Here is a 13,144-nt window from a genome sequence, read left to right as displayed (position 1 = left end):
AGGTCAGAGTGACCCCTCCCACTGGCTCTGAAGACGGAGGGAGGGGCCATGAGCCCAGGAATGCAGAGGCCCGAGAAGCTGCAAAAGGCCACAAGGATTCCCCCAGAGCCTGGGAGGAATCGCCTGCTGACAGCCCAGCCCAGGGAGGCCCGGGTCAGACTCTGAGCTGCAGCTCCAGAGGACAACACATTGTGTCGTTTGAACCACTGAACACGTGGTAATTGGTTACAGCAAGGAAAGACAAACAGGTGGAGCAGCTCAGCTTCCTTCGGAGGCGGGTTCGAGGCTTCAGGATCCTAAGCGGTGTGTGAAGGCTGCTGCCACTCCGGCAGGAAACACACCCACCCTCCTGCTCTCTGCCTCCCACCCAGGCGGCAGCACTGCCCACAGCCGCGGGCAGCAGGCCCAGCAGTGGCCGCCCGCGAGCAGACCCGCCAGCCCTGCGCTGCTCCCCCCATGGCGGCTGGGATGGGCGCGGACGTTCTCCAGGTCACTGCCCCGTGCCCACTGTGCCCCGGGCTCTGCGGGAGGCGCACAGAGATAGAGGCACAGTCCCTGTCCTTCCCTGAGGGCAAGTCCAAGTGTTTCCTTGGGAGGAAAACACAAATTTCTAAATGTGCAAATGCACTCATTCTTATAAAGTGGAGACGAGCGCGGACACATGCGATGCTGGAAGCTGAGGGATGGGCCGGCGCAGGACCCCGTCCCAGGACTCCTGGGCGCAGGCAGGAACCCAATCGAGGCTCCTTGCTGGGCCTCCACGTGGCACTGTGAGAAGGTCCGGCGTCGCTGTCGGCGTCGGAGGGAGCGGGCGTGCCCGCGGGCACGGACCATGGCGGGCATGGCGAGGCCGTCCTACCTTGAACACCTTGATCTGGCAGCTGGCAGAGTGCAAGTGCTCGGCGTACTCCCCATTCTCGTTCTGCTTAAACGTGTCGATCTGCACTCGGAAAGGCACCCCCTTCTCGCCCCCGTGCTTCCTCGGGGTGAACTCTGTGCTGATGCAGTGCACCTGGGAGGGCAAACGGGCGGCTGCTGGGGAGGGGCAGGCGGCTCCTCTCCACAGAAGGCGCCCATCCTGCCTGGTCGGGTGCACACCCTTCAACCTCCCCGCCCCCAGCGCTGTCCATGCCACCGGGCAGGTGGTCTCTCCACCGCCCTGTCCACAAAGATACGCCCTCCCACCTTTGTCCCTTGACCTCAGAGGTCCTGCCTGACCAGCTAAGTCCTGCCCATTGCTCCAGGCCTGCTGACCCCAGGAACCCCCTCACCCCTCACCCCTCACCTCCCTTGGCAAATGTTACAGGCAGCAGAGGGGGGCCCCCAGGTTAGCCCCTACGGCCTGGCATCCAGGTTACTTGGGCCAGGCCCAAAAGTGACCAGAAGGCCGGAACCATCTCTGTACTTCTGCAAGGACTTACTACACAGAGGGCACCTGGTATGTATTTATTGTTATAATGCTGTTTGTTTTAATAGTACAATACATATTATGATAACACAACAATAAGGTAATAACTTTAAAATACAAGAATATTATAATTATGGGGAAAAGATCATTAACTTCTACTGAGCCATTGTTATGAACTGGGCACTGTGGTGATGGCTTTACATTCATTATCTGATGAAAACAGGCTCACAAAGGGCCCGGCCGGAGGGAGAGCCACGTGGGCCCCTCAGCACGTGTGCAGTCCCGCCCTCAGCCACCGGCCACGCCCTCAGCCATCGGCCCCGCCCTCAGCCACCGGCCCCGCCCTCAGCCATCGGCCCCGCCCTCAGCCACCGGCCCCGCCCTCAGCCATCGGCCCCGCCCTCAGCCACCGGCCACGCCCTCAGCCATCGGCCCCGCCCTCAGCCACCGGCCCCGCCCTCAGCCACCGGCCACGCCCTCAGCCAGCTCAGACTGCTATTGAGTTGACCATGAGGCTGGACCCACACACAGGGCTTGACTGTTAAGTAATTAACTTAATAACAGAAACTATTAAGGACTGTTTTTTACCTCAAAATATTTATGCTAGGGAAGACTGTATTTTATAAAAAGCTTACATATTCATAAGCAAACCGCACACAGGATTCTAAAACATTCCCATCCTTTTCCCAGCCCCATGGCCAACAAGCTCTGGTTATGAGCACTCCACATACTCCCTGCAGCCCCCGGCCCCCAGCAGAGGGCAGCGCCCAGCAGTGCCTGCAGGGGCTGGTTTGAGAAACCCAGCATGGACACCCCCCCCCGGGGGCAGCCCCCTCCTGCGTAACCCCCAGTGGGCAGCCCCCCTCCTGTGTGCCCCCCAGCGGGCAGCCCCCTCCTGTGTACCCCCCAGCAGGCAGCCCCCCCCGCCATGTACCCCCCAGCGGGCAGTCTCCCCACCACCTCCCCCCCTCACCCCGCGCACCTGAATGAACGCGGAGGCTCTCTTCGAAGGGTCCCACAAAAACTCGACTGTGTTCAGCTGGGTCGGGCTGGCCCTGGGGTCCAAGATACCAACAGACAGTGGAACATCTGCGCACACACACAAAGTACAACTGTCAGCCACGCCCGACGCTGAAGGAGGGACCATCGCAGGCCCAACTCTAACCACAGGGAGATGCCAAACGGTCAGAAACTAGGCCGTGCAAAGCTCCTCTGGCAGAAGGCCTGGCTTGGGTTGCCATGAAGCTGTTAGTCTTAATGCCAATTTGTGTGAACAGTCGTGCTATTTTGCTGCCGAAAGGACTGTGCTCGACTGCCTGTTGGAGGCGTTTCCGATGCTGTGTGTCCACGCACCGCAGCCTGTCATTCCAGCGTCTGAATTCCAAAACCGTCTGGCCCAAAGGCTGTGGCTGAAGGATATGGACCCCTGCCTGAGCCCCCAAGCTTCCATTTCCACGGCCCCCTGTGACGCCAGCCTGCCCTGTATCACTTACCAAAACCCTTTAATGCGTGATCCTTCTCAAAGCTTCCCTGGGACTCCCTGGCAGCAGGCCTGGTGGCTCTGCCAGCTCCCACAGGGTTTCACACAAGACAGGTGCCCTAAGAGGCCCCGCCCAGCCCAGGTGGCATCCAGGAAGAACCCCAACATGCTCACCGAGGTCCAGGATCCGGTCCCCGGGCCGGCTCCACCGCCAGCCCTCCAGCTGCTGGTGCTCTGTGTACTGCAGCCGGCGGTCATGGAAAACCACACGGATGATGCTCTGGCAGGGAAGCGGGCAGGAGGCGCTGAGTGTGGGCGCCAAGAGGAACCCAGAGGAGGCCACCTGCCGCCTTCTGAGCCAGGGTACCCCCACCCTCAAGGTTGCTCCTCCTGGAGCCTTCCGCCGGGGGTGCCCCAACTCCCTCCGCAGAACCCCAGCAACACAAACAGCAGCGAGAAGACTGCTGCCTGCCCTTTGTCCATGACTACTGAGTGCTTTACGCACACAGCTACTTGTCAGTCCTTCTGTGCAGAGGAGCAAACAGAAGCTCAGAAAAGCTCAGTGAGTGGCCAACCCAGAGCCCAAAGCCTCGTCCATCAGCCCACGCCACTCCGGCTCTCGGCTGTGGCCTGTCCTAGTCCCCGGGAGAGCACCGGGGGGAACAGGGGCCCACTCTCCCTCTGGGGCTTTTCCCGAACCCCCATGCCACTCCTGACCACCACAGCACGCCCAGCGCTGAGACCCCCAGCCGCCCCTCAGGGAGGGAGAGCGCCCACAGACTTACCTTGACGTACTTTGTGTTCAGATCCTGAAAGTCTCCCAGCTTCCGATTCTCCAGCAGCCGGATTTCATAAGACTGACCTGGAGGAGGGTGAAGAGTTCACTTCCCGTTTCTGAGTGTTTTCAAATGTGGGCTCACCAGCCAGCGGCCTCCCAGCCTCCTCAGCGCCAGCTCCGGTGCCCCCTGGACAACAGCCCGTCTGTCTGCCACCTGGTTGGGCCAAGGCCACCCCAGGTAACACACCACATGACCTCTACAACTTTCACAGAAACAGAATCCAACCCGATACAGTGAGCATTACAGTGATGGAACATAACAGTATTTCTTTACAAAGAATGCCCCCCACACACTCGGATGGAGAGCAGCTACGGAAATCCCGTCGGAGTAGACAGCCGCCCACCCCTCCCGAGAGCAGGTTTAACTACCGAAGAGAACGCCTGTTAATCATTGCCTAGGTGCAGAGTGAGAGCTTCTCCCAAGTTAAAAGAATCTCACGTATAAAAAGGGCGCGGGCATTCTGCTTGGTGCCATCGAGCCAGCACAAGCTGCTTGGAGTAAAAAAGGAAGGAAGATTCATCCACAGTAACAGCAAAAACGTGCAAGTATCTATGACCCAACCGCACACACGTTATTAGCAGATCATGTACAGCCTGAATAAAGGGGCACCGCGTTTCTAGGTGGAAAGACACACACTGAATGATGTCACTTTTCCCACGTTAAATAAGTTTAACCACAACGCTACACACCCTCGCATCTATCACAGCTTAATAAAGGACGCGTTACAAATAACAGAATAGATTATTTAATAGCTGGTATTGGTAAATCTGATTCACTGTTTTAAAAAAGTGTTTTTAAATAATGATATTCTACAAGAAATTACCAAAACAGAACGGAAAGGCCCTGGTACCCAGTCAGCGTGCCTGTGGTGGCACCAGGAACCGGCTGTGCCACCAGGTTAACTAAGCCCAGCCCTGACTCAGGCTGCCCGGGTTTGCAGGATTCCTCTCTCTGTGTGTGTGTGTGTGTGTGTGTGTGTGTGTGTGTGTAGGTCTGTTAAGATTGGCTATTTTTTCCAAAGTGCAGACCCTCACCTCACAGCAGATATCAAAACAAGTTACCACTGGATTTAAACGTTAATTTCCTAAGGTTTTATTGTAACGTGAATGTCTACTTATCGGGTAGTCAGTGGGGGACTTTCTGAACCTAAAATCAGGAGGGGAGTGAAATCTAGCTGTAGTAAAATATATATATTGCAAACAACAAGCTAGGACACACAACCCCAATGGCTAACAGTCTTAAAAATAGCTAAAAGAGAACTGATTAGAAAGATACTAAGACCCCTTATAGTGAGTGGACTGAATGGTGCCCCCCCAATAAGTCTGCGCCCTAATCTCCAGGACCTGAGGGCTATCTAATCTGGAAACAAGAGTCCTTGCAGATGCAAGTAAGTTAAGAAGCATGAGATGAGGCGCTCATCCTGGCTGTGTCCTGTGTCCTGAGCACAGAGACAGGTGTCCTTGTGAGACAAAGAGAGGGAAGGAGGAGGAGCCGTGTGCACGTGGGCGCAGAGAGGATGCAGTCATGCCTTCCAGAGCCCCCCAAGACAAGGAGGCAGAGAACAGACCAGCCCCTGAGGCCCCAGGGAGCTGGGCCCGGCCTATTCCCAGCGTCCAGCCTCCAGACCTGCCAGAGAATCAACCTCCATCGCTCTGAGCTAACATGCTTGCAGTACCTTGCTGAAGGAGCCACAGGAAACTAACATACCCACACACACACAATGAATAGAATGGACAAAAATACGAAATTAAGTCACTCGTTCCAAACATTTGCTGAGCTACAACTACGTGCCGAATTCCGTGCGACGCCTCGGACACAGAGCCGGCAGAGTGGACACAGTGGCCCCAGCTCCCGCAGCTCAGAAACAGCCATCGGCAAACCTTTTTCTTGGGAAGTGGGCCCCTCCACCAGCTTTCCCAGCCCGTCTTACGGGCCCAGCGGACACTTGACGAACATGCCACGGCCCGCGCAGGGCATCATGCCAGAGGGAAGCGTGCGAACCCCAAACTCTTGTCCTGCCCACTTGCCAGTTCAGAAGTTGCAACTCACAGGAAGGTCTTGCAGACCTAACCAACACTTCTAACTTCCTGAAAAAGTCGGATTTTTAACACACATTTCCAGGCTCCTGAGCCAACACTCCTCTGAGAGCAACATAACATGGAGCCTCTCACACACCTCCTGGTTCCCAGTGTCCTCCTGTTCCCGGGAGGAGTGCAACGGCTGGCATGAGGCTCAGCGCCCAAGTGCTCATTACCTGGGCGGACAGGGGCCCCACGGCTCAATGAATACAGACCCAGCACTGCAGCACCCTCAGCTCACGCCCAGCAGGAGGCACCTGCTGTCCCATACAGAGCAGTTCTATAGTGGGGCTTTAGGCCCGGTCACAGCCTCCTCCTCCACCAGCAGAGACCTGACTCAGGCCCAGGCCACAGCCTCCTCCTCCTCCACCAGCAGAGACCTGACCCAGGCCCAGGTCACAGCCTCCTCCTCCTCCACCAGCAGAGACCTGACCCAGGCCCAGGTCACAGCCTCCTCCTCCTCCACCAGCAGCAGAGACCTGACCCAGGCCCAGGTCACAGCCTCCTCCTCCTCCACCAGCAGAGCCCGGACCTGTGTGCTTCCCCACAGAACGTCCCTCCTCATCCCTTCCTCTTGCATGCACTCTAGAGCCCCTCCCAGCCACATGGCACCTCCCTGACTTGGGCCCGGCCTGCCCCCCAGAGTCCTGCTCCCCTCAGCAGAGCACCATCCAGAAGACAGCTGTTCGTGAACCCCAAACTCTTGGCCATCCACCAGCTGGTGTGCAAGGGGAAATCTCACTCAACTTGAAGCGCACAGGCATTCCTCTGCTTGGCGGGGTCTCCCTGGGCATGGGTGGGGCCAGGAAGTGAAGGCCCAGGCTGTTCGGCTCACCACTGTACTGTTTGACGAATAGTCAGTACTCAGCAAAAGCTTGACCATGATTTCATATTCTTTGCTATGCCACTGTGCTGTACAGGGTTTGCAAAAGCAAGACACACTCCTGCCCTCAAAAGGTTAGCAATTTGCTGGGATACACTGAACAGCCCAGGAAAAGCACTACTACAAGGCAGAATTTGAAAACTCCTCTAAGAGGCGGGCAACACGCACCCAGAATGGGGAGGGGCAGTTGGAAGGTTTGAGGAGGAGATAACGTTAGAGACAGACTTTGAAGAGTGGGCAGGAGGGGATAGTTGAAGGGAAGAATGAATGGGAAAGTAATCCTCAGTAGCGCTGTAGCAAGGAGGTGCGAGGGGAGAGGTGTGCCTCGGGGAAGCGGAAGGGCAGCTTCCGCCCACTGGGTGCTGATCCAGTGGCAAAGTCTGCTCGGGTATTAAGTCACCTGACCCTCAGAACACATGATGGGGCTTGTGGGAAGAGCCCACTGGTAGAAGCAAGCAGAGGCTCAGAGAGGTTACACTTGGACAAGCTCCCACAGCCAGTCAGTGGCAGAGCCAGGAGCAGAAACTAAATGATTCCAGAACCTACCGCACTCTTTTCCACATCCTACATGGGGGTGTCATTTGCTGGTCCGAGGACATGTGTAGTTCTACATGACTGTCAACTTCTCCTTTCTGGAAGTTAATTATTGCTCAGCAAAGGTGCCTACAGCATCTTTTTTTCTTATTGAATTTATTGGGTTGACATTGGTTATTAAAATTATATAGGTTTCAGGTGTACAATTCTACAATACACCACCCAGCTCAAGTCTCCTTCCATCACCATCTATCTCCGCTCTACTGCCCGCAGCATCTGTGGCATTAAAAGCACCCCTACCTTCACCACCCCAAGTTAAGATGGTGTTTCCCTCCGTCCTTCTTCCTTTAGGACCAGCAGTAAGGACGAGTCCCAGGATGACCTTAGATAGAGCACACTGACTCCACCTTCGTGCCTATAAAACACTCCGCTTCCTGCTCTCAGATCACTGGTCTAAACAGTGATCTGAGAGCAAAACGAAATCACTGCAGGAAATCACAGTAAAGCCTGTTCTAATTTCAGAATTGCAAAATGTGGGAAAAGAAAGACAAAGGTGGTCTTAGAATCAAGGGAATAGGGTAACAAATAACTACTAATTACTTGTGTTCAGCTACGCCTGGGACATTGGTAGGCCACTTATGTGCATTATTTCCTTTAGTCCTCTCAACAATCCATCAGAAAATCCATTGTTGACACCTTCTTTTTAATCCTCACCCAAGGATATGTTTGTTTTATTTTAGAGAGAGAGAGAGAGAGAGAGAGAGAGAGAGAGAGAGAGAGAGAAACATTGATGTGAGAGAGAAACATCTATAGGTTGCCTCCCATAGATGCCCCAACCAGGGGGAGGGGGGAATAAAATGCACAACCTAGGTATGTGCCCTGACCAGAAATTGAACCCCCAACCTTTTGGTGTACCGGGACAAACTCCAACCAACTGAGCTACCCAGCCAGGGCGGCCCCATTTTATAGATGAAGAAATTATGATCCAGAGTACCTTGCTGAAGATCAAACCTGGGTCTCTCTGACTCCAAGGACTAAACCCTAGCCAAACTACTCCACACAGTGTCTTCTTGCTTCAAATATTCACAGAGTCTATCTATTTCATTCCTCCTGAATTTCCTGATATTCACTTTATTGCATGACCCTCGTTGTGAAAGAAAGGAGCCACACGCTAACCTGACAAGCTCAGGGGAGGCCTGCGTGGCCGTCTTGCAAACTCAGAGACCTGAAATAACCACAAAGGATGGTTTGAAAATTAAATATTTAACTACAAACAGGTTATAGTGGGCAGTCATGTCCTAGTCCGATATCTTCCCTGACAAAGATCAACTTAGATCTTTTTTTCCTGAGCCCATTTGCCTTTTTGCCTCTAAGATAACATATCTGTGAGATGTCTGTGAGATGTCTGGGTAACTTGTAACTTCCTTTTTACCCCGGACCCCTCAGGGCACAACAAATGGCACCGGGACATTCCTTCATTGTTATTGTTATCGAGTTAATTGTCAACTGTTAATTATGTTAAAGTATCCTGTATCTATCTCTGTAAGAGAAGCACATGTCCATCATTTCACTTTTCACCCAATCCCAGAGGTTTCCCCGCTTTGCTTTGTCCCACCTCCCTAATCTGTCACCAATGGATTTCATGTAACTCACCTATGTCCCTTTTCTTTGATTTCAAGGTATAAATATAGATGTAACCCTGCATTCTCCGGAGCATTATCTCAATTCATTGAGGTTCTGCTTCCCGGCATATGTCGACAATTTGGCTCAAATAAACTCACAAAATTCTTTACAGGTTTCAATGGTTTTTTTTCGTTAACATCGTCCACACACCTCAACCTTCCACCCTTCCCTTAAGGCTCAAGTCCTTATGCCCCATGGTCTTAGTTCTCTGAACCAAGAAGTGCATGTGGATATGTAACCACACTGTGGCATAAGGTTTGATATTCGTTTCCTTCTGAAAAACTCATCTCCGTGAAACACATGTTCCTAAACCATTTAAACGACTCTGAAGGTTACAGTACCAAAGCCATGTCATTTTTTTTTTTTTTCATGGAGATAAACAGACCAATGGGGCGAGGGAAGAGTTCACAAATACATTTTCAGATACTTGGAAACTTGATCTATGACAGTGAGAAAAAAGACAGCTTTTCAGGGGTGCAGGATGACTGGTTATCCATATGGAAAAATAAATCCCTACCTCACACCATATATAATAAATTCATTCCAGTTCTACAGGCATATCCTAAAGCAGAACTTGCTGTGCACCGGGAAACGGGCAAAAATGCTCATTACAGGGGAAACTGTCAACAACCTACAGATTCACAATAAGAAAAGAGAGATGTTAATTCTATTATTTAACTAGGAATGGAATAGCAAATGGCACTTTCAATAAACAACATGGAGAAATCTCAGAAACATAATATGAAACAAAAAGCTACATGGGGATATACATATAAATAACTTGTATAAAGTTTGAAGACATGCAAAACAATACTATTTATTTTTAGGGCTGACTATGCAAAGAGTAAAAATTTACGAATGTGCACTCAATCTCAAACCAACACCAACTTCCCAAATTGGTTTTGCTTCTGGGGAAGAGGGAAGGCAACAAATGAGAAAAAAGTAAAAATCAGAAGCAAATTTGGGAAGGTTGAAAAAACTGTGTTGAGTATAATTATTTGTTCTCTTATTCTCTGTAGCAATCGATCTGAAATTAAAATATTTCTGTCACACACAACCATGGAGTGGGGAAGAATGCTGGAGCCGGTCCTCGCTCTGCACTGCTTTCTGTTCAGCAGCCCCTGTACACCCACCGCTACCCTCTGTGCCAGGGACATGCTAGGTGGAAACCCAAGATGCTGCCACAGGGTGCAGGGTGACTGGCTGCCCCACTCATTCACACACCACCTCACAATTTTGCCAATGAAATTAGAAACAGCCTGCAACATAAAGAGCCTATTTTATTTAAGCAACTCACTTTTTAAACTTAATTTTTTAAGTGTATATCATCCCTGAAAATACAAAATCAAAATCATATACCATAGCCCTAACCAGCTTGGCTCAATGGATAGAGCATTGGCCTGTGGACTGAAGGGTCCCGGGATTTGATTCCCCATCAGAGCACATGCCCAGGTTGTGGCCTCAGTCCCCAGCAGGGGTCATGCTGGAGGCAGCCGTTCCATGGTTCTCTCTCAGCATTGCTATTTCTATCTCTCTCTCCCTCTCCCTTCCTCTCTGAATCAATAAAAAATATATATCAAAAAAAGAAACGGAAAAACAATAAAAACATGAAAATGATACATTAAGAAAATATACCATAAACAGTATTGTAAAAATTATATAGATATGCAACAATCGATGTTCTTCTACGAACCCCTAAAATTACCTTGGGAACCTGGTCAGCACCCAGATGAGGGGCCTGGGCTCACATGTGGACCCGCCACTTGCTATTGGCTCCATTTGTGAGCATTAGCTCCCACGCCGCCAAAAGTGGGCGGTATTGGTACTTAAACGCAGAGGTGGTGGGAGGACTGAAGGTGCGTCCAGCCCCGCACGCTGGCACACGGCGTCTCTGGCTGGACCTGCATGCGCCGAGTGAGAGCACTGGTGGACAGTGCAAGGCGACCAGCTGTGGGGGCCCTTACACAGCCTCAACGCGTTCACTGTCTCTGGCCCCACCCTCTCCTGTGGAAATGTTAAAGGCCCTTTAAAGCAGGGAAGGAGAAGGGGTCGGCACAAGGTGATGTAAACTGTCCTCCACAGCCACCAGCCCAGCCCAGAGGGGGAGGGCCTGGAGCACCAGAAGGTAGGGGAGGGGTGGCACACGCTTCCCCCCTCCTCCCCACTCCCACCAGCAATGCACGGAGCCCTGCCCCGCCCAGCTCAGCGCTCCATCCTCAGCCCTCAGGCAGAGGTGGGCTCCTCCACTGGCCACAGCCATGGAAGAATGACTTGGATCCAGACCAAAAGGTCCTGAACATTTGCAAGGGCTGGGGAGTCCCCTCTACCCCAACCCTAGGCCTGAGCTCAGCCTCCACTCCTCCCCTTCCTTACCTCCACCCCACACAGAAACGGGGAGGCAATGAGAATAAGGGATGGAAGAGAAAAGGTTTCTCCAAGGAAAATGAAAGGAAACTCACACGTATAGCACTCCACACGGTGCCTGGCCCAGGTAGGGCTCAGCACACCTTTGCTTCCTCCCTCTTCTTTCACGCAACCACAACGCGTCACATCTGGCCCGGCATCAGCAAAGTTTCCCCGTAAAGGCCGCACAGTAACTATTTTCAGCCTGTGGGCCATAGCTCTCTGTCACAACTACTGAACTCCACCACAGAAACAAGGAAGCAGCCACAGACAGTATGTGAGAGGATGGGCCTGGCTGTGTTCCAATAAAACTTTATTTGAAATTTTACAGGATGTTCAAGCTTCCTCTCAACTTCTTTGGGCACTTTGCAACTTTTCCCCTCGGCTGTTTTGCATGATGGCTATGCTGTAGCTCCCCAGCCAGACTGGAAGCTCTCGGGGCCCACTTACCAGTTTACCTGAACCAATTTGCACACACACACCAGCCCCTGCACAGTACTGGCATGTGACAGACCTATAACTCATGGTGGCAGAATTTGATATAAATTTCCTAAAGCAAATAGCAGAGCTGGAACTCAACCAAACAAGCAGAGCGTGAAAAGATGCTCCACCTCCTAACGGTCACAGGCATGCCAAATGCAGGCAGTGCCACACCAGCCTCGCGCCCGCCCTCCAGGACAAAAGATGGGGAGTGGCCTTCACACCTGCTGCAATGGGAGACAGTGCGTCACAGACCATTGGGCATTTTGACAATACTCTCACACTGCGAACACAAACAGCCTGAGACCTAACTATGCCATCAAAAAAGTGCTGAATAATATGTACACAGTGTGATTGTACTTTTATTTAAAACTAGAGGCCCGGTGCACAAAATTCGTGCACGGGGGTGTGTATCCCTCAGCCCAGCCTGCACCCTCTCCAATCTGGGACCCCTCGAGGGATGTCCGACTGCCCATTTAGGCCCAATCCCAGTAGGACTGCTGGCTCCCAACTGCTCACCTGCCTGCCTTCTTGATTGCCCCTAACTGCTTCTGCCTGCCAGCCTGATCACCCCCTAACCACTCCCCTGACAGCCTGATTGATGCCTAACTGCTCCCCTGACAGCCTGTTTGCCCCTAACTGCCCTCCCCTGCAGGCCTGGGTCCCCCCCAACTGCCCTTCTCTGCAGGCCCAGTTGCCCCCAACTTCCTTCCTCTGCCGACCTGGTCACCCCTAACTGTCCTCCCCTGCAGGCTTGATCGCCCCCAACTGCCCTCCCTTGCAGGCCTGGTCCCTCCCAACTGCCCTCCCCTGCTGGCCTGATCGCCCACAACTGCCCTCCCTTGCAGACCTGGTGCCTCCCAACTGCCCCCCCCCCCTTGCTGGCCATCTTGTGGTGGCCATCTTGTGTCCACATGGGGGCAGCCATCTTGTGTGTTGGAGTGATGGTCAATTTGCATATTACTCTTTTATTAGATAGGATGTTATACACATGCCCTTATATTTGTGAGTCTGATGGTGGATAAAGAAGAATACTTCCCTTTTAAATTATATACATTTTCAGCATCAACTTTTTAAAAACTAGGAATATATTACATATGAATTAAAAAAAGGGGGGGGGGTGGGTGTTCCCACTCCAAGCATATAACAGGTGTCCACAGGGACAATGGTTGGTATTTTTATTCCAGTGCCAGGCTGGTACCTGGAGCCCATCATACAGGTGGGCACTTGGGGGAAACAGTCTGCATTTCGTAAATAAAACACCAAACATGCAACTGAAGTCAGACAGAGAGAGGTCCTTCTACCCAGCCTCTCTCTGTGAGACCACCCTGAGAACCCGCAAGTACAATATGACTG

The 13,144-nt window shown here is 52.4% G+C and overlaps 1 protein-coding gene across 1 annotated transcript in view; it reads right to left on the bottom strand.

The window, feature by feature from the left end:
• LOC103287789 (transcription factor CP2-like protein 1) overlaps positions 1–13,144 on the bottom strand; it is a 62,315-nt gene that overhangs the window by 9,075 nt on the left and 40,096 nt on the right. The window contains exons 3-6 of the mRNA XM_054723492.1: positions 3,674–3,750; positions 3,063–3,168; positions 2,391–2,497; positions 860–1,012 (exon numbers count right to left, since the gene is read on the bottom strand). Of these exons, the coding sequence (XP_054579467.1) occupies positions 860–1,012; positions 2,391–2,497; positions 3,063–3,168; positions 3,674–3,750 (443 nt within the window). The remainder of the gene's footprint in view (positions 1–859; positions 1,013–2,390; positions 2,498–3,062; positions 3,169–3,673; positions 3,751–13,144) is intronic.

The sequence above is a fragment of the Eptesicus fuscus genome, chromosome 11 (assembly GCF_027574615.1).
Source record: "Eptesicus fuscus isolate TK198812 chromosome 11, DD_ASM_mEF_20220401, whole genome shotgun sequence".
NCBI lineage: Eukaryota > Metazoa > Chordata > Mammalia > Chiroptera > Vespertilionidae > Eptesicus > Eptesicus fuscus.
This window is presented reverse-complemented; position numbering and strand designations above follow the sequence as displayed.